The 18,325-nt window shown below is 40.2% G+C and overlaps 5 protein-coding genes across 5 annotated transcripts; 4 read left to right on the forward strand and 1 right to left on the reverse strand.

Moving 5' to 3' along the window:
* Positions 1–825: 825 nt before the first annotated feature.
* Positions 826–3,237, forward strand: EAF01_002248 (uncharacterized protein; the record flags this gene model as incomplete). Its single annotated transcript, XM_038910500.1, has 3 exons — positions 826–1,037; positions 1,125–1,438; positions 1,613–3,237. The coding sequence occupies 3 exons, from the start codon at positions 826–828 to the stop codon at positions 3,235–3,237; spliced, it is 2,151 nt and encodes a 716-aa protein (XP_038773422.1).
* A 4,080-nt stretch (positions 3,238–7,317) lies between these two features.
* Positions 7,318–10,323, forward strand: EAF01_002249 (uncharacterized protein; the record flags this gene model as incomplete). The annotated part of the gene is made up of 1 exon (XM_038910501.1): positions 7,318–10,323. The coding sequence occupies one exon, from the start codon at positions 7,318–7,320 to the stop codon at positions 10,321–10,323; it is 3,006 nt and encodes a 1,001-aa protein (XP_038773423.1).
* A 3,021-nt stretch (positions 10,324–13,344) lies between these two features.
* EAF01_002250 (uncharacterized protein) lies at positions 13,345–13,677 on the reverse strand (the record flags this gene model as incomplete). The annotated part of the gene is made up of 1 exon (XM_038910502.1): positions 13,345–13,677. One exon carries the CDS (start codon positions 13,675–13,677, stop codon positions 13,345–13,347), a length of 333 nt encoding a protein of 110 aa, XP_038773424.1.
* A 1,075-nt stretch (positions 13,678–14,752) lies between these two features.
* Positions 14,753–15,109, forward strand: EAF01_002251 (uncharacterized protein; the record flags this gene model as incomplete). Its single annotated transcript, XM_038910503.1, has 1 exon — positions 14,753–15,109. One exon carries the CDS (start codon positions 14,753–14,755, stop codon positions 15,107–15,109), a length of 357 nt encoding a protein of 118 aa, XP_038773425.1.
* Positions 15,110–16,040: 931 nt separating this feature from the next.
* Positions 16,041–17,639, forward strand: EAF01_002252 (uncharacterized protein; the record flags this gene model as incomplete). Its single annotated transcript, XM_038910504.1, has 1 exon — positions 16,041–17,639. One exon carries the CDS (start codon positions 16,041–16,043, stop codon positions 17,637–17,639), a length of 1,599 nt encoding a protein of 532 aa, XP_038773426.1.
* Between the last annotated feature and the right edge of the window lie 686 nt (positions 17,640–18,325).

Here is an 18,325-nt window from a genome sequence, read left to right on the forward strand (position 1 = left end):
TTTCAGTTCTCAGATCCAAGATTGGCTTCGTTCATATTTTTCAATAAGAAATACTAATCACCAGCAGCTCATGGTGTCATAGTCATGATGTTCATTTCATCCACTTCTTGACATCATGAGTCTCAGCTCAAGCGCAGATCTAATAAGACCTTAGGTCAGATCCTCAACCGCCCGTGCCAGCCTGGTACAGCGCTTCGATTTACGGCTCCTTTGTATTCATGGATTTGATCACATTTACTCCAGGTACCCAGGCCAGTATGCTCAAAATAGCCGCCTTTTTGAGAAGGCAATGAAGCATATCACCATTTATATTCCCCACCAAGGTCAGCTTCTAGGCTTTTTCGATCTCCTTTGCGGGCCGGGCCCTTCTTGTTGGTGAGAGATGGGGGTTCATTAGTTCCTGTACATTTCAGGAATGAGTCCGTAGGTATAGTGACCTAGTTTGCTAAGGCAGATGAATTATAAGTGCAAAAATGTCAATCGGTCGTTGTTTCAATTTTCTTTCCAACTAGATGCATAGAAGTGTGTCATTACATTCATTATATTGCCATTCCTTCCTTCTCTTGGCTCTTTAATTTTGGTGGGCTTTTTCTTGGGTCCTTCGTTCTTTCTTGCTACCACCTTCTGAAAATCGATATTTTGTGGCTAGTTCTGCGGATCGCTCACGATTATCAGTAGCTAGATATTGAGAAGCAATTCCCAATACATCATTCATTCATAACTCACCACTTCAATTTTTTTTTCCGGTCCTCTATCTTTATTGTTAAACTAATATATATTGCCAGCGTTCACTTGTATCATTATTTGTATATTAATGTTGCCACAATGATGGTTTCTATTCATTTCATACTATCAGGAGTTCTCTCGACAGCTATCACACAAAGTTATGCTCAAGGGACATTCACGCCTGAGAGGCCCCCTGCTGTTCCTTTGATGGTCAAATCGCCTTATCTGAATAGTTGGCAAGTCTTTGGAACTAATGCTACCGATTACCAAAATGGCAATAGTCTTGCTCTACGATGGAGTACATTCTGGCAGTAAGTTGTTTCCCATCCATCGATATAAGAAACATCCTTCGACTACCCATTATTGCTCAGTCAGCTAGGCTAATATAGGGATTCTAGCAACCAGATTACAGGAATGACAGGAATTGTAAGGGTAGATGGTGAACCATTGACTTGGATGGGATATCCTTACGCAGCTGACAATAAAACTCTAATTGAATCTGCGAAGCAGACGTCTTGCGAATATACCTCTACAAAGAGTATTTTTACTTTCGATGTAGGAGGAAAGATTAATTTGACGGCTACGTTCCTGTCACCTCTTAACCCGAAAGATTTGAAACAACAATCTTTGACCATGGCCTATTTGCATGTGGATGTGGTGTCTACAGATGGGAAAACTCATGATGTGTCGGTTTATGCAGATATTTCGGCTGGTAAGTAATTTATTCTGACCCATACAGGGCATCCAAGGTTCAGACCAAAAAATCAGATATCTGATGGGATCGTGCTTCCAAAACATCTGAGCAATTGTAAATTGATCAGTGTTAGAATGCAGTCCGGACCATTGGATATCTTCATTGTACTGTACCACTGACTAACACACTTAGAATGGGTTTCGGGTGATCGAAGTTCTAAGGCACAATGGGATTATGGAGTGACAGACGATAAAGTTGCATATCATAGAGTTTATCGACAAGAGCAATTAGCGTTTACTGAAATCAATGAGCAAGCCGAATGGGGATATTGGTATTGGGCCACGCAAGATAACAGCAATATCACTTATCAATCCGGAGCAGACAAAGTTGTTCGTGCTGCTTTCCAAAGTGAAGGAAAGCTTCCGAATACTAAAGATTGGAATTATCGAGCGATAAATGATGAGTTTCCGACGTTTGGCTTTGCTAAGGATTTTGGAAATTTGTACACGACGGCTCAGGAGGTGGTATTTGTGTTGGGACTGGCCCAGAAAGATGCAATTCAGTTTGATGGAAGTGGTGGTAATACTACATTACCATCCTTATGGACGTCATATTTTTCCAGTGACACCGATGCATTATCATTTTTCTACAACGAATGGGACACATCCTACAGCTTCTCCAACACTTTCGACGATATGATTAGCCGAGATTCCATTGCTTTTGGTGGCCAAGATTACTTAACTATCACCTCCCTATCCGCACGACAAGCATTCGGCGCAACTCAACTCGCAGGCAATTACTCAAACCCTTACCTCTTCGTCAAAGAGATATCCTCCGATGGCAACGTTCAAACTGTCGACGTACTGTTTCCAATGCACCCTATCCTCCTTTACACCAATCCACTTCTCCTCAAATTAGCCCTCAAGCCTCTATTTGAAAACCAAGAAACAGGTCGCTACCCCAACGCCTACAGTATGCACGATCTCGGTTCCTCCTATCCTAATGCTACTGGTCACTCCGCTGGGAACGATGAAGAAATGCCATTGGAAGAGTGCGGAAACATGCTTATCATGTCCCTTTCTTACTTCCGCGCTACCAATGATACAAAATTCTTAAATGATCATTATGAAATTTTGGATCAGTGGACACAATACCTGATTGCTTCTGCGCTGATCCCGGCGAATCAACTCAGCACAGATGATTTTGCCGGTAAACTGGCAAATCAGACAAATCTGGCATTAAAGGGTATCATTGGGATTAAAGCGATGGCGGAAATTGCTTCTTTGACCTTTCATTCTAGTGTGTCGACAAATTACAGCTCCATTGCTCAGGAATATGTGGAAAAGTGGACAAATCTCGCAGTTGTCAATTCCACGAGTTCTTCCAGTTCTTCACCGATGCTTGCCCATACATCACTCAATTATGCTAATTCTTCATCCTATTCTCTCCTTTATAATCTCTTCCCAGATAAACTCCTCTCTCTGAATCTCATCCCTCAATCTATCTACGACATGCAATCTGCCTTCTACCCTTCAGTGACGAATACCTACGGTGTTCCACTAGACTCGAGGCACGAATGGACGAAAAGTGATTGGATTATTTGGTGTGCTTCTATTGCATCGGATCAAACGAAGAAGGAAATGATAGGAAATGTTGCAAAGTTTGTGGGAATGAGTGAATCTGGAGTAGCGTTGACAGATTTTTATGATACAAAGACAGCTGACTTAGCGGACTTTGGTGCTCATTTTATCGCAAGGCCGGTTGTGGGGAGTCATTTTGCAGGAGTAGCTATGAATAAATTGGGAGTGGAAGTGTAGGTGTGAGGTGATGGAAGAAGGAAGAGCATGATTAGGATTGAGGGATGAGTGATACTGGATGCTAGGAATTCGATTTGTAAGATCTTACTATTTACGGCTTTCTCTTTCTTTTGTATCTTGTTTTGCGAGTTGAAAATCAGCGTGTATCATCTAGATAAGCATTGGAATTGGAATTGGAGCTGGAGAAAACTTGGGATAGTTATTAGGAAACTCACGATTAGACGAGCCGGTATGCCGCAATGTAAAAATATATCAGCGAGCTTCATTCTCGGTTCTTAAATGCTGTCTATATTACGATATGATTATTTGGTCTACTAGTTGCACCCAATAGTTTTAGCCTAGACCTAGACTACCCGAGAATATCCCTAGAGGTATGCCAACCATTACCAGTGCCGAGACCAACATCAGATAAAGTCCTTCCCGAACGTTCAATTTATCCATAACCATGCTTTAAAATCATAGTCCTAAAATTCAAATCCGAACTGTATTTTTGACTAATGATCTGATGATGAAATCGGGAATTAGACACTAATTTCGTTAGTAGATAGCAAAGAATCTCAAACCTCACCAGCCTGCAAAATCGAGACGAAACGTTTGCTGTTAATCTTCATCTAGAGACTTTGTAATTTGGAGAAGGCTTAATTAAGATTGTTGGTGGCCAGATCGTTGTGGAAATTCGAGTCGGAATGGAGGGATGTGTCGAAGTGGTTCTGATGATTATTCTCATGAAGTGGCATTCTTGGCTGGGGTGATGGAAATGCGGATACAATCTTCGATGATGGGGATGGTAGTTTTGAGAGATGAATAAGGATGCAATCGATATTGAAAGGTTTCGGAGAAAAATAACATTTTGCTTGTTCGGATACTTTTGGTGTGAGGTATAGCGTGTAATGGACGACATAAATCGTATATGAATATTCAAGAATGGTGTGGCGCTAAGCGGGGTTGGTTGGAACAGTTTATCACTTCCATCGCAAAATGGAATGGAAGTATTTCTCATTCTGCGAAAGAGGAAACGACAACGGTGGGAGGAGAAGGAGTAAACGTAATGATCAGATGGTTATGGGATCCAATGACGCATGTATACTTGCCATGTCTCGACACTGGATGTTTCGAGTCCACACTCAATTCTCCAGCTTGTTTCTGGATCTTTAAACTGCGTGCTTGGTCTTGTCTCAGTTTTCTTATTAGTGATGCACTTGGAATTCCCCAAGAAGACGGGATCGCGAATCACATCAGCCGGTGCTTCCATTGATATGTCACCTTTTTTTTTTCTGCAACTATTAACCTTACTCTCTCGCTTATTTCTCTGCATCTTGACGCTGCTTCTATCATACGCCGCGAGTTGAATTTCTTGCCACCATCGATCGACCTCGCTCTCTCTTTTGGCATGTTCTAATCTTTGTTCGTGCTAAATACATGTACTCACATTATTCTGCGCCTTCGACTGATTTTGAAATGTAGGAATTAAAAGGTTTGTTCGGTATTTCAAGATAGGTCGATGAGATAGCGGGAAACGTAAATGGGGTCTACCGCTAGATCGCGAGCTCGACGATTTCGCGATGAAATAAAACTCCGAACATCCAATGACCTGATGGGCGCGGTGATTGTCAAGTTAGATCTAGAGCACCAAAAAGATTGAACTTTACCTGCTTACTTCGGATCGCGAAATAGGACTTGGTTTTTATCCAGTTTGAAACACAAAAAATTGTTCAAAGGCCCTGGATTATCTCATTGGGTCTGCGGATATTCCCCCTGCAGGGGCAGGCTAGATGTTTTTTCTAGATATACGACGTAATCAAATTGTAAACAAAAAAGGAACTTAAAGATATTTCCCGATAACTTATATTTGATCTACCTGAATTAGATGCAAATTTCATCTACAATCGTGAATTGTGATTGCTTACGAACCTCCAAGTCATATCTTTCCATCAGGCTACACTCTCAAACATATTGTTTTCTTTAATCATATTTCTGGTTTTTTTTATTCATGGCAGCAGAGTCTTCAACATTTAATATGCATGCTTTCCATACGTATGAAAATGCTTTCAAGCCTTCGGTCAGGCTAGGTAATACTATCGGCTGTTCACCCCTATGTATGCAAAATAGGTAGAAAGAAGACTGATAGACGAGGTCGAAACTCTCCGTTCTATTGGTAGCTCAAAGTCCTCCCATATTTTCAGCTCTATCTACCCAGGCGTAAAGACTTTATCCTACACTTTACGCAATTGATACACCTCTGTTGTACGTCCACGAATATATGCCCTTCTTTTTGTAGATCGAAACTTGAAGTTGCGTATTATAAAGACAAATATTATTGTCAGAACTTCATTCATCTCGCCGAATACCACGGCGTGAACCTAGCACCTAATTTGGACTTCGATGTTCGTTTGCACCAAATACGCGGTGATTTCTCTCTGATTTGGAACACAGCTTGACTCTCAAACTAGACCATCGTCTTTCTACTTAGAACTACGATTATTGGAAAAATACCTGTCCCTGTTGTCTTAAGTAGCGGTTTAGAAATCAGATGTAAGTCTCAACAATCGAATTCTTGAAATTCTGCTTCCTACTATCAAACCTGATGACTTTGAACCCTGCACGCCAGTACCACCCGTTTTTCTAGCCTGCCTTTCAGGTTTTCTATTTTTGAACTTCGAAAATTCAACTTCCCAATCGAGCTTATTCCAGTAACTCGAGTTTCCTTTGAAGACATTCATGGGCACTGAAACGACTCTGGAATCGTATAAATTTGGGCCAACGCCTGCATGATTTCAAGACATCTGTCCTCGCCATTACAGCAAATCACCAATCTACCATTCGAATGTATCTCTTCCTTCGCCTACAATCCATGGGCTCGAAGTATCGAGGCATTGGGATTGGATCATCTGTAGGCTAGCTAAAACCGACAGATAGAGCAGCACTCCGGGGAAGATATGCAAATTATTGCTCTAAAGGATAGCATTGAAAGGGTGGCTCGTCTCTTGTCTTCCACAAGTGTGGAGATGACTGGGGGAATTAGAAACAAGGTTACCGCAATTTGGGACAGCTACAATACTTGGTACCGGGGAAATGGGCGGCGATTTAAACTATCAATTTCGTTGGCCTAGCCAGCATGAGAAATGCTTGATTTCGATGTCTCGGCTATCGAGTCGTCGAAGATGGAGGGCACTTTCGACATGCACAACAACTATGACTTCGATCCCTCACAGCATGATGGATGAGTGAAGAGAAGTTTAAGGAATTAGAATTTCAAACCTAATGTGCGGCTTAAGATTGATTCATGATTCAGGGATAATGTACAGTTCCAAACTGCCGTTTGGTTCACGAACGACTTGTAATTCGTATTTGTACGACTCAAGAACATTCATGATTCGAAGATGATTCATAATCAAAATTTACCGTACAACCCAGAATGAATCATGATTCAGAGATGATTTGTAATTCAGATCGTACCTCTTTATATATAAAAAAAAGCCGTACATACATACACCATCATGAATATGCCGTATGATGTTTTGTTCCGTGATTCTAAGAGTACGGCATTTAAATATCAACTCTTACTGTTTCATCTGATATATGATTATATAATCTTGATATCAATGGGAGCCGCACACAGTCGCATATACATCGTAAAATGTTCTGTTCGTTGATTTGGAAAGGTACGGTATTCGAAATTCATCCCTTACCTTCTCGTCCGATGTGTACATTTCTACCCATACATATTTATTCACTCAATAGCGGCATGAATGGGTGAACGCGCGAGTGAGCGAATCTTAATGACTTTTATTTAGATAATTGAAATACGGTCAGTACAGCAATTTTCACTACGGTGTGACGCTAAGTGAATTGCAATACATTCATCTCGTCGTCAAAGGCTCTAAATACCTAGCCCCTCCCCCCAACCACTCTCCTTCTTTTTTTCTCTTTCTCTTGTAAACAACTTCCAAACAAAATTTACTACATAAACATCGAGATCCTCCACCGAACGAGACCTTCCACAAAACATCTTCTCTTCATCAGCCATCAACACTTGAGCTGTTTGATCTCTGCTAGATTACTGGCAGTTGTTTGCATTCAATGCCTTCCATCAAAAAACTTCTGCGCAGCGTGGCATCCAAATTCAAATCCAGAGTCTCAAATTTGATACAAAAAAACCCTCCGCCTTCGATTTCCGATGTCACCATGGTCAATGATTCCTCACATTTTGATCATTGCTTCCCTCCAACTCCAAAGTCTACCCCAGCTATAGTTGACTCCGACTCTTTTGATGGCCGCGACAATAAACCCGCACTTGACGACACATCAAAAAGCCCCTCTCTGTCGCCTCTAACATCGATTGTTCCCGAACCTTCTGATGACACTTTAGAAGGCTTACGACAATGTGCAGAGTTTATCAATTCTGCGCCCACCAGTTTGTCACCTGCTCCGGAGTCGATAAAATCTTCCAGCTCCAAGGTCCCTCGGGGTTCAGGTTCAACCTGCGACTGGGACGACCAAGAGCCGTTTGTGACATATAAGCATAAGATCATTCAGCTATGTCATGACCTTGATCTCGGTGAGCCCTCGAAAATTGAGCGTATGAGAGGAGGTAGTTTCAATAGAGTCGTCTGTCTTTCACTTCCTTCTAAAGACAATCAGGACTATGTTCTTCGTATTCCTCGAAACCTTGATACGAATGAAAGTACGAGAGATCAGGTTGCAATCCTACATTATCTCGCCCCATTGATGCCGGTTCCCGCTGTTGTGGCCTTTGATTCCACCTCAGACAATGTCATTGGTCGTCCATACATCCTTCAAGGGAAGCTCAAGGGAGTAAACGCTGGATCAGTTTATTACGACTTGCCTTCCGATGAGAAAAAGCAATTCGTCAAGTTGATTGCTGATATCATTAAGAAGTTGAATAATTTGAAGATCGATCGACCAGGACAACTTGTTGCAGGTCCTTCCATTCCTTCTATCTCTCATGAGCCACTCACCATCCCAACCGATATTGAAGTCACCGGCTACCGCTTCAGCCCGCATGATGCATTAGAAGTCATGTCCAGCCAGAAAAATCAACCACTCTCATCACTTTTGGCCTCAATCTTTGAAGAACGCAAAACAGTCGACGAGGACTTTATGGATATCCAGTGGAACAAGCTCTTGAAGATCACAGATGAAATGAAAACTGCCGGATTGTTCTCAAATAACGACACCGATTGTGTTGTATGGCATTGGGATCTTACATTTCGGAACATCATGGTTGAAAAGCAATCAAATGGGCAATGGACTTTGACTGGTGTGCTGGATTGGGATGGGCTTTTGTCTGCACCATCCGTTATGACTAGAGCTCCACCTGTCTGGCTATGGATTGAAGAAAACGACCGCTCAAGCAAATGGCATGAGGGTCTAGGCAACAATGATATTCAGCCAGCTCGGGAACTCACCATGGAAGAACTTGTCCTTAAAGCTTCTTTTGAGCAAATTTTGCAACGCGCAGACCAGAATTATATGGCTGATGCTTATGGCCGAGGTGTATGGATTCGACGACTTGTCAAGTTTGCTCTTGAGGGGTTTGGTCAAAGCAGTCATTACATTATGTTGCAAGTGTTAGTCCGCGAATGGGAAGCCTACTATCAGTCTTTAGAGCTTGGATCGGATGGTTTAGATGATGATGAGAAGCTTGAATCTTCCAGTGTCACACGTGGCTCAAATAACTCCAATCAATCAAGCGCTTCGTCAACCTATGAATATGGACAGGAGGCATTTGAAACATACAAGTTGAAAGTCGCCCAACTTTGTCAGAACATCGGATTCGGTTCTCCATCGAATGTTGAGCGAATGGAAGGTGGAAGCTTTAATCGAGTCATCGGACTCACATTTCCGGGACAGTCTGAAGATCGAAATTTTGTTCTCCGAATTCCACGCGTGCCATTTGAAGATTATGAATTACATAAATTACGCGACCAGGTTGCCACACTATTGTTTCTTAAACAATTCGATTTTCTCTGTGTGCCAACCATTGAAGCTATCGATTCTACTGTGGACAATGCCATTGCATCTCAGTACGTTCTGCAAAAGAAAATCACCGGAAAACCTCTCGGGGATGTTTTCCCCACTCTTCCGCTTGCTGGAAAGCTTGAACTCACAACTCTCGTGGCTCGACTCTTGATTAAAATGGAGGATATCACCTTTGAAGACCCCGGTGTACTTTCTGGTGCGCAGCCTTTGCCATGGGTTTCCACATCTGTTCATCAATCGAGTTCACCGCCAGTAATATCAGGCTTTCGTTTAAACCCCAAGACAGTCGGTCCACCCCTCCGAAAGCAAGGTCTTGAATCTTTGCTCCTCAACCTCATCAGCGAGCGGAAGAAAGATGACATCATGTGCGACAATATAGTCTCAATATGGAACCAGGCTCTAGATGTTTTAAAGCAGATGGAGCAGATTGGCTTCTTCAAGGATTCTGATTCGACAAATATCTTGTGGAATTGGGATATCTGCTCGCGACATATCTTCATTGAAAGAGATGATTCTCTAACCCCCGCTGTCCCTTGTTCAGGTTCGACATCAGATGCCACACAGCCACCCAGCCCTGATAATTTGGGTGATCACAATACTGAAAGTGAGCCTGATATTAACGATGAAGCTTCTCAAGATCCTGATAGCCAAACTCAAGCTACAAGTGGGGGGTGGAAAGTTACTGGAATCATCGACTGGGATGATGTCATGTCAGTCCCACGTGTCATTACTAGAATCCCAAGAACCTGGCTCTGGTTTGACGATTATGAACGCACTACATGTTGGAATGGAGTCCGCGAAACTCCTCCTCAACGACCACTCACCGAGGATGAACTTGCAATCAAGAATCATTTTGATCAGATCATGCAACAAGCTGATCCCAACTATATGAACGATACCTACTTTAGAGGTGTTTGGATTCGCCGATTGTTCGGCTTTACGGAAACTGGATTTCATGATAGCCAACATCTTAAAGATTTCCAAAAATATATGAGAGAATGGAAAAATTACTTCGATGGTCATGTCTTAATGAAACCCGATAGATATGGAGCTGATTGCGAGTCGGACAACGAATCGGAGTAATTGTGAGCGAGATTTCAGCTGGGGACTAGGATGGCATGGTGTATGGAATGTATGCAGGTAGATAATAGTACTCTCAAGGCAAAATAGGTGCCTCCGAAGACTGGAATGGTGGCATGATGTGTGGAATGTATGTAGATAGATAACGATACCTGAAAGGCAGGAGAAGTGCCTCTCCAATAGATTAGAAATTTACTAGAATATGTCTCACCAACCATTCTGCAAACTGTGAAATAAATGCGAACTATACAATAAAGGTCTATAGAGCGTTTGACCATACCATGTAATAATCGATGATTTATCATTACGGTAAAGTCCCCTTTTTCTATTACCCTAACATGCAAACTGGAAAGTCGAAAATTATACTTTGATGCCTACCTAGTGACCAAATTACCGAGATTTCCATAAGCGAAAAAAGTAGAAAGATCAATTGAAAAATAGGTAGTTTCTATAATCCAATCACTTTCGTCAAACATGTATCAGGTATCATTTCGGGCAATGCATTGAAGGAAAGAAGTGTATGTTTCTCTCACTATTATGCTATTCTTTCCTTTTTAATTCTTCTCTGGAAAAGTGGTAGGGTTGACTTGGATTGAAATTATTTTACTGTAATTCATCAATTCAAAGACTCGTCCAGGTCAATCAAGAAATTACAACATAATAATAATCTGGCATCCATCTCAAGTAAATTAGACAAGTTTTATCTTTATATTGCAGGGGCTATACTCTTGTGCTAGTCAAGATTCAACGGTAAAATGTAGATGACTGTTGTTCGACTTTCAGGTTCTATAAGTAACCCTCAAAAATCACATGTATAAATACTTGTAATCGTCTCAAATAAGTACCACAATACCATTTGAGAAAGAGTGTCCTGTGAAATGATAAAGTGGAAGCATATGTGTCTCAGAAGGCGGCAATTCAAATTTCTCTAATTCACACTTGGTGATAGTGTCTGTGACTGCTAAGGAGCTCTTCCGTTTAATCCGAGCTAACCCAAGGCCTCTTTTCTGCTGCATTTGTATTTCAAGAAGAATATACTAGTTATTGATACAAAATGAAATTGAAAATTTGAAAGAGTTTTGGTTTTGAATGATGAAAATGCTCGGCAAGTAGAAAGTATGAATTACAAAGTGCCCGATTGTCTAAGCATCGAAACAATTCCGCCTGAAGAAATCAAGGTGCTCAATATGCACGTAATATTTCTTACTTCCTACATCTCCACGATGCCTAGTATATTGCCACTTACGAAGTAAGTTCTTTTGGTCTCCCCCGTCTCTTGAATTCATTCAAAAGCCTGGAAATTACCCTTGGGGCGATTATATTAGTTTCTTACCTACAGTATCATCCCCGTCCGATTACGTTGTGATCACAATGAAAGTTTCTCGCAGTAATTATTGGGTAGTCTATGGCTCATTGCCTTATTAAGGCTGGTCCACTGGTGGTCTATCTCTCTTGATTAAAAAAACATGTAATCTGACATATGCATATGACCCTCGAGGCGTCGGTCACATGAATAAAAAAGTCTGCGTCAGGAGGGTCTAATTGATTATTTTCTAAATTTAATAAAATTGCATACTTTTTTATATGTTTTCATTTTATTTTTAATACTAAATAATTTATAAGAAAGTTATAACTATAAAAAATAAATCAAGTTGAAGTTTTATTAATTCTTTATTGATTTGTATAGTTTTTATTATAAAGAAATTTAAAAATAAAAAGTCATACATAGAATTATAAACTTACAAAGTTTTATAAATTATTAGCCTCGTTAACAAATCTAATCTTTTCATTTCTTATGTTTAAAATTATATGTTTGTTCTATTTTGAATTGAATAATATTAAAACTTTTTATTATAAAGTTTATATATATTAGATACTATAATTCAATTTCCAAACGATTTGAAAGAGATTTGAGAAATATTAAAATTTTGAGTTGATTGAAATCAAGATTTTGAATCTACATCAGTAACGATTAGAGCTAGGAGAGAGTAAGAGAATAAAGCAAAGAATAAATGTGAATCTTTCAATCTAGAGGATTCTAAATCATATATTAGATTATATATAACTTTAATGATTGTTAATGTATGAACACTAATAGTCCCGATCGTAGTGAATAGCTTCAATTCAGTAGCTACTGTATTGCAAGTCCTAAGCGGAAGCGAAAGATACTACCTCTTTCCGTAGCTTCTATATAAGGCCTACGATTTCCTATACATAGCTAGCTCTTTAGATAGAATATAGTTAGACATTTAGGACCTACGAATACGTGGGTGCTACGTCTTCTGAAAGGACCAGAAATGGGTCGATGTACACACTAGACTAGTTTCACGTCAACATCATGTGTGTAGGTCTTCTTTCTGGGTTTATGCTCATATACATAATTCCCTCGGATTATCTTAACGATTTCAGTGTTTACAAATGATTCAAATGATAGTTGAACGGGAAATTTTGTCCTCAAGATTCCGAGAATATCGTTACTGATCTATTATCTCTTATTGTGGAAATTGTCAGTGAGAACAATAGGCTAGAGTATAAGGGCATTCAGAGGTTGATTGTATTGAGTTGTACTAGCTAGTTACGAGGGTAAGAGTTCTTGCTAATACTAAATGAGGCTAGCCATCCCACACCCCACCCCTCCTCTAGCACCACAAGAACCATACCTTTTGACCGAAAGACCCGATAACTAAAGCTACTCCAATGTTTGAAAGATCCTGAATATACGGACTAATGGACATCCTGATGTTGATACTTGACACCAAATCTACATCCTCTCCTTGTCAATAGTGATCCCCGAAAATTCTTAGTATTAGATCAATATACATCCACCGCCTGGGATATTGAACGTTGACTAATCGCATACAAGATTCTATCTCTGCAACGTCAGAAGTTAGTAATTGTCTATCAAAAAGGTTTTTTTTTGAGAAGGAACCAAAGGCTCAAATTGCGCAGTGACTAGACGACACTGCACAGAAAGAGATACTCGTATATGCTTCGGGCAGTCCCGAAAGCATAGAATAAAAGAACTCATTGACATACTTTAAGTCTCTGATTAGCGTTCTTTGGCTTAGATTTCTTGTCCTTGTCTTTGCCGTTCTTATTACTTCCAGCGTTCTCTTTATCTTTTGCTCTCTTTTCAGCAGTTTCCTTCGCTAGCAACTCCTCTTTGTCGGCTGTGGCAGCACAACGCTCACAGCGCTGATTGCCTAGAAGATATGGTAATCTGCAGCCCTCTTCCTTACAGTAGGTCATGTGAGCCGAGCAATAAGGCCTTGAGTTTGGGCCAGGGGTATAGGCTCGACGACAATTACCTTTTGACTTCTTAGGGCAATGATGGATTGTGGAATCTTTGGTAACCATGATGAACGCAGGTTATAGTCTCGAGGGTGTGTGTGTGTGTTGTTTTGTATATGACCCAGAAAATCTAGTAAGGAACAGGAAGTAGAGTGGCTCTATGAGTAGGAGTATGTCTATTGTCTTGATTTCCTGAGAACTAGGTAAATATCTTGAGTTTTGTAGAGAATTACTGGAGAACTATTGAAAAGGTAAGTTGTGAAAGTAGATGGTTTTATCAATCTTAGAATTAACAGATTTAGAAAAATTCAGGAAGACCTAGCTAGAGCTTATAAGTTGCGGGAATGTTCCCATTTACCCCTCTAGCTACATCGTTACGGTTGATTCTCCTGTAAATAGAACCGTACAACTACGGTAAAATTGTAATGATTAAGTGGATTACTTTACCGCATGTGTGAATGTCGACTTGGTGACAGAATTTGAGTAGCGCTGTTCAGCGCACTATCATTGCTAACAAATGACAGATTTCATTCTTCAATATGGTATCGTGAGCCTTTAGTACATCTTCTCAAAAATCTAGTCATCGGTGCTGATGAAGGCATGCATTTCTCAATGGCGTCATTCTTGTTCATGATTTGGTACGGAAGAACAGATAATCATAGCTGCTCCTTTTAGCGTGGTTCAATCTTCCCTCAATAATCATGCCTATAATAACAACTGCCGTAGCTTGTACTTTCCACACTTGTTCCTTGCTTGTACGGCATGAGCCGTTGATATCATCTGAACTCTCCCCTAATTCAATTCTCGCTTAATCAATCACATCATTACCTTAATCTTAATACAACAATTTAAGATTGCTACTGCTACTGCTACTGCCATCTGTGATTATGATTCTTATCAACCGTACGGTAATAAACTCGAGATGTCTTTGGTGTCTATATATCGTCCCCGGAGGCTGCTTCTCCCTCTTCTCTCCATCGTAAACTCGAAGTCATCAACTACCCATCAGAATTCTTTATTGACGAAACTCACCTTCTTCCATCAACTTAGCATCCACCTTCAAGAAATAATTCCCAAAGACGCGATTTACACACAATCATACACCAAATCGACCGCTTTCCAACATCACTAGAAATTCATCATGCCTGCCGGACGTTCCGCCAAGACTCACCACTGCCCCGGTATGAAGACGATGACGGGTAATTGTCGTATGGAGGGCAAGGCACCAAACACGGGACTCAAGTACTGCCTCACTCACCAATACTATTGCCCCGATTGCGCTGCTAGTCCAGTCAAGAAGGACTTCACAATGCTTCGCGCTTCCGATCCCTGTAACGGATGTGGATATAAACACCCAGATCACAAGGACAATGTGAAAGCTCGTCAGGATGCCGAGAAGAAGGCAAAGGAGACTGCCGCAAAGGCAAAGATCGAGGATGGTAAGGCCAAGGTTGCCGCTCAGAAGGCAACTGCGGCTGCCCGGAAAACTGGCAGATAGGACATAGTCTGGTAGAGTGGAGGCGATCATGTTTCCCCTGTTTGTAAAGACCATCATAGTTGGGATTTTGAGCATTTATTGTTGCTTCATATTCGATATGAACGACTCGGCAAATCAGTGTTTCGCAATCTAGACAAACAGTCAAATGGTACCATTCAACTACATTCAGGACAATGTTTTTTTGTGGCAACCCACTCGGATCGACCACCAACACTTTATCGATTTCCTCTTCGTTTCATTGCTAGTGTTTGGATATGGATATGGCAGCCCATGTATTTATGAACTCATGACTTACGACATTATGATTTATGAACGGATTTCTGGGTATAAGCATTTGTTGGACATGAAGGAGTCTTTTCGTTAAAGGAGTATGGGTGTGAGTAGGGGATATCGGGCATATTTCCTGGGATATTAGAAAGTCGATTCAGCTAATTGATCTGCTGTTCTTACATCTTGTTACTGAAGCTACATTTTATTGTGATATAATGTGTTGTGAAATCTTATGTGATTTTTGTAGATACTAAATGGATAAAATCCAAAGTTCGGCTTTTTAGAACCTCCAGTAACTCCACGTGTTCCCGGAAAATGATATGACTTGTGGATTTTTGGAAGGATGCCTGCTATACACAATCTACTTAAATGATATGGAGGAATGAATTTTCTGAGAATTGACAGAGGATCACAATCATTGACAAACGAGCTAGCAGGAGCACCCAGTATCTAATTAGACGATATGACCGACTAAATCATAATACCCTTAAAAAATGGAACAGTAATAGAATAAGTCAACTACCCCACTTTCCGACCACCCCCTCTTTTCGACCACCTCAAAAACCACACCGCTTTGAGTAATTATAAAATTTATACTTTGAATAACTCAACAATGCTTTAATCAATTGATTTGAAATTTTGATATTATTATAATTGTGATATGAAGAATAGATATACCGAAGAAGATATCGCAGAGGCTCTTAGAGCGATTACAAATGGAGCAAGCATACGAAGAGCTAGCTTGGATTATGGTGTTCCACGTACCACACTTCACGATCGAATATATGGTGGAGTTTCGCATCAAAAAGGCGCACAAATACTTCAAAAGTTATCTCCAATTCAGGAGAATCGACTAGCAGAATGGATATTAGTACAGGAAGCTCTTGGTACTAGCCCTACACATCGTCAAATCAGAGAGATGGCAGAGCACCTCCTTATTGTACGAGGGGAGGATCCCTCACTTGGAAAGAAATGGATACATAGCTTTTTTCGAAGGCATCCTAATATTGGAACTAAGAAGCAACATCAAATCGATTCTGCACGAGTTTCAGGTGCTACATCTGATATTATTAAGAAGTGGTTCCGGAACCTCGCAATCCCTGAAATCAAGGCTATTAAGCCGGCCAACAGATGGAATATGGATGAAGCAGGTATAATGGAGGGTCAGGGTCTTAATGGACTAGTAGTAGGAAGCACTGATCGAAGATTTATTCAAAAAAAGCAACCTGGATCTCGAATTTGGACCTCTTTTATAGAATGCATTTCAGCCAATGGAAAAAGCATTACTCCCCTTGTAATATATAAGGGAAAATCAGTTCAACAACAATGGTTTCCAACAGATTTGACTCTATTCAAGGGTTGGAACTTTACCGCTACAGAAAATGGATGGACTACAGATGCTACAGCTTTAGAATGGCTGAAAAAGATCTATATCCCTCAAACTACCCCTATTCAGCCGGAAAATTCAAGACTCCTCATTTTGGACGGACACGGAAGCCATGAAACTACAGCATTTATGTTAGAATGCTTTAATAACAACATATATCTCTTACTTCTCCCACCACATACGTCACACGTACTACAACCACTCGATTTATCTGTGTTCTCACCCCTAAAAAGTGCATATCGAATCGAACTTAATAAATTAAGTCTATCATCCGATTCCTCACCAATTGGAAAGCGCAATTTCCTTTCTTGCTATCAGAAGGCTAGAATAGAAGGTTTAACTATTCAAAATATCAAGTCTGGGTGGCAAGCTAGTGGTCTTTGGCCCAAAAATATGGCTAAACCTCTTATGAGTCGACTTTTGCTTGAAAATAGCAATAGAGAGGTTTTATCACTTAATCCTGAATCTGATGATGATCCTATTCTTCAATGGAATATATATTCATCGTTTATTCAATGGAAAACCCCTCAAAAAGGAGCCGATATCAGAAAATATAGAGATATAATGATTCAAGAGAAGGAGATCGATTTGCCAACACGAAGATTACTATTTCGCAAGATTATAAAAGGATTCGATGCTAAGGATTATGAACTCTTAGAGGCAGAGAATAAGATTAGAAAGCTAGAATATCAATTAGATGAAGCATTACCTAGAAAAAGGCGAAAGGTTGTGGTATCTCCAAATTCGAAGTTCGCAGGGATTAGAGCTATAAGGCGTACACAAATTGAAGCTGGAGATCGTGAAGATGAGGTAGATGATAGCTCTAGTGCTATAGAAAGTGATTCTACAGGCGATTTCATTGAAGTTCAATAGTTATTGAGTTATTAAAGTTTTAAGTGTAGATAATATGAATTTTTTAGGTGGTCGGAAACAGGGGGTGGTCGGAAAGTGGGGTAGTTGACTTAAGCGGTAAATTACTCTGATGACACTAAAAGTGAATTTGTTTACCCTCACGCACGCCACCAAGATTTTATGACAGCCAGATTCTATAGTTTTAGATTAAACTATAATGTCTCAATCGGAATTTTTGATATTAAAATTAAAATCTAAAATATGAAATTGCAACTGTTACTTAAAAGACAATCAACCATAATAGAGAATAGTGCTAGAATATATATTTGAAAGCTAGGAATGAGGGTTGAAAGGTAAAGTCCAGGATTAGAAATATACAATCTATAAAATCTATAGAATCTAGATTTAATAGACTAGTATCAAGTGGCATGAGAGTGATCTTCCGGACTTTTAGTAACACGAGAGTAATTCACATGGAATAAAAAGCACTCAGAAAGAAAAAACTAATTACAAACAAAACGACGACGAGACACCATCGAGATCCTTCATCAAGACCAAGATTTTTACTAACTCCCGACTAGTGTCTTTAGGGCGCTTGGAAACCAATCATTCAAAATTTGCATCTAATAAGAGCTAACCATCAACAGTAGGAATATCCTCAAATTATTATTTAATTAAACAAATTGAAAGAACGACCTCGTCTACTT

This window comes from Botrytis porri, assembly GCF_014898465.1.
Source record: "Botrytis porri strain MUCL 3234 chromosome Unknown BPOR_003, whole genome shotgun sequence".
In the NCBI taxonomy this organism is placed as follows: domain Eukaryota; kingdom Fungi; phylum Ascomycota; class Leotiomycetes; order Helotiales; family Sclerotiniaceae; genus Botrytis; species Botrytis porri.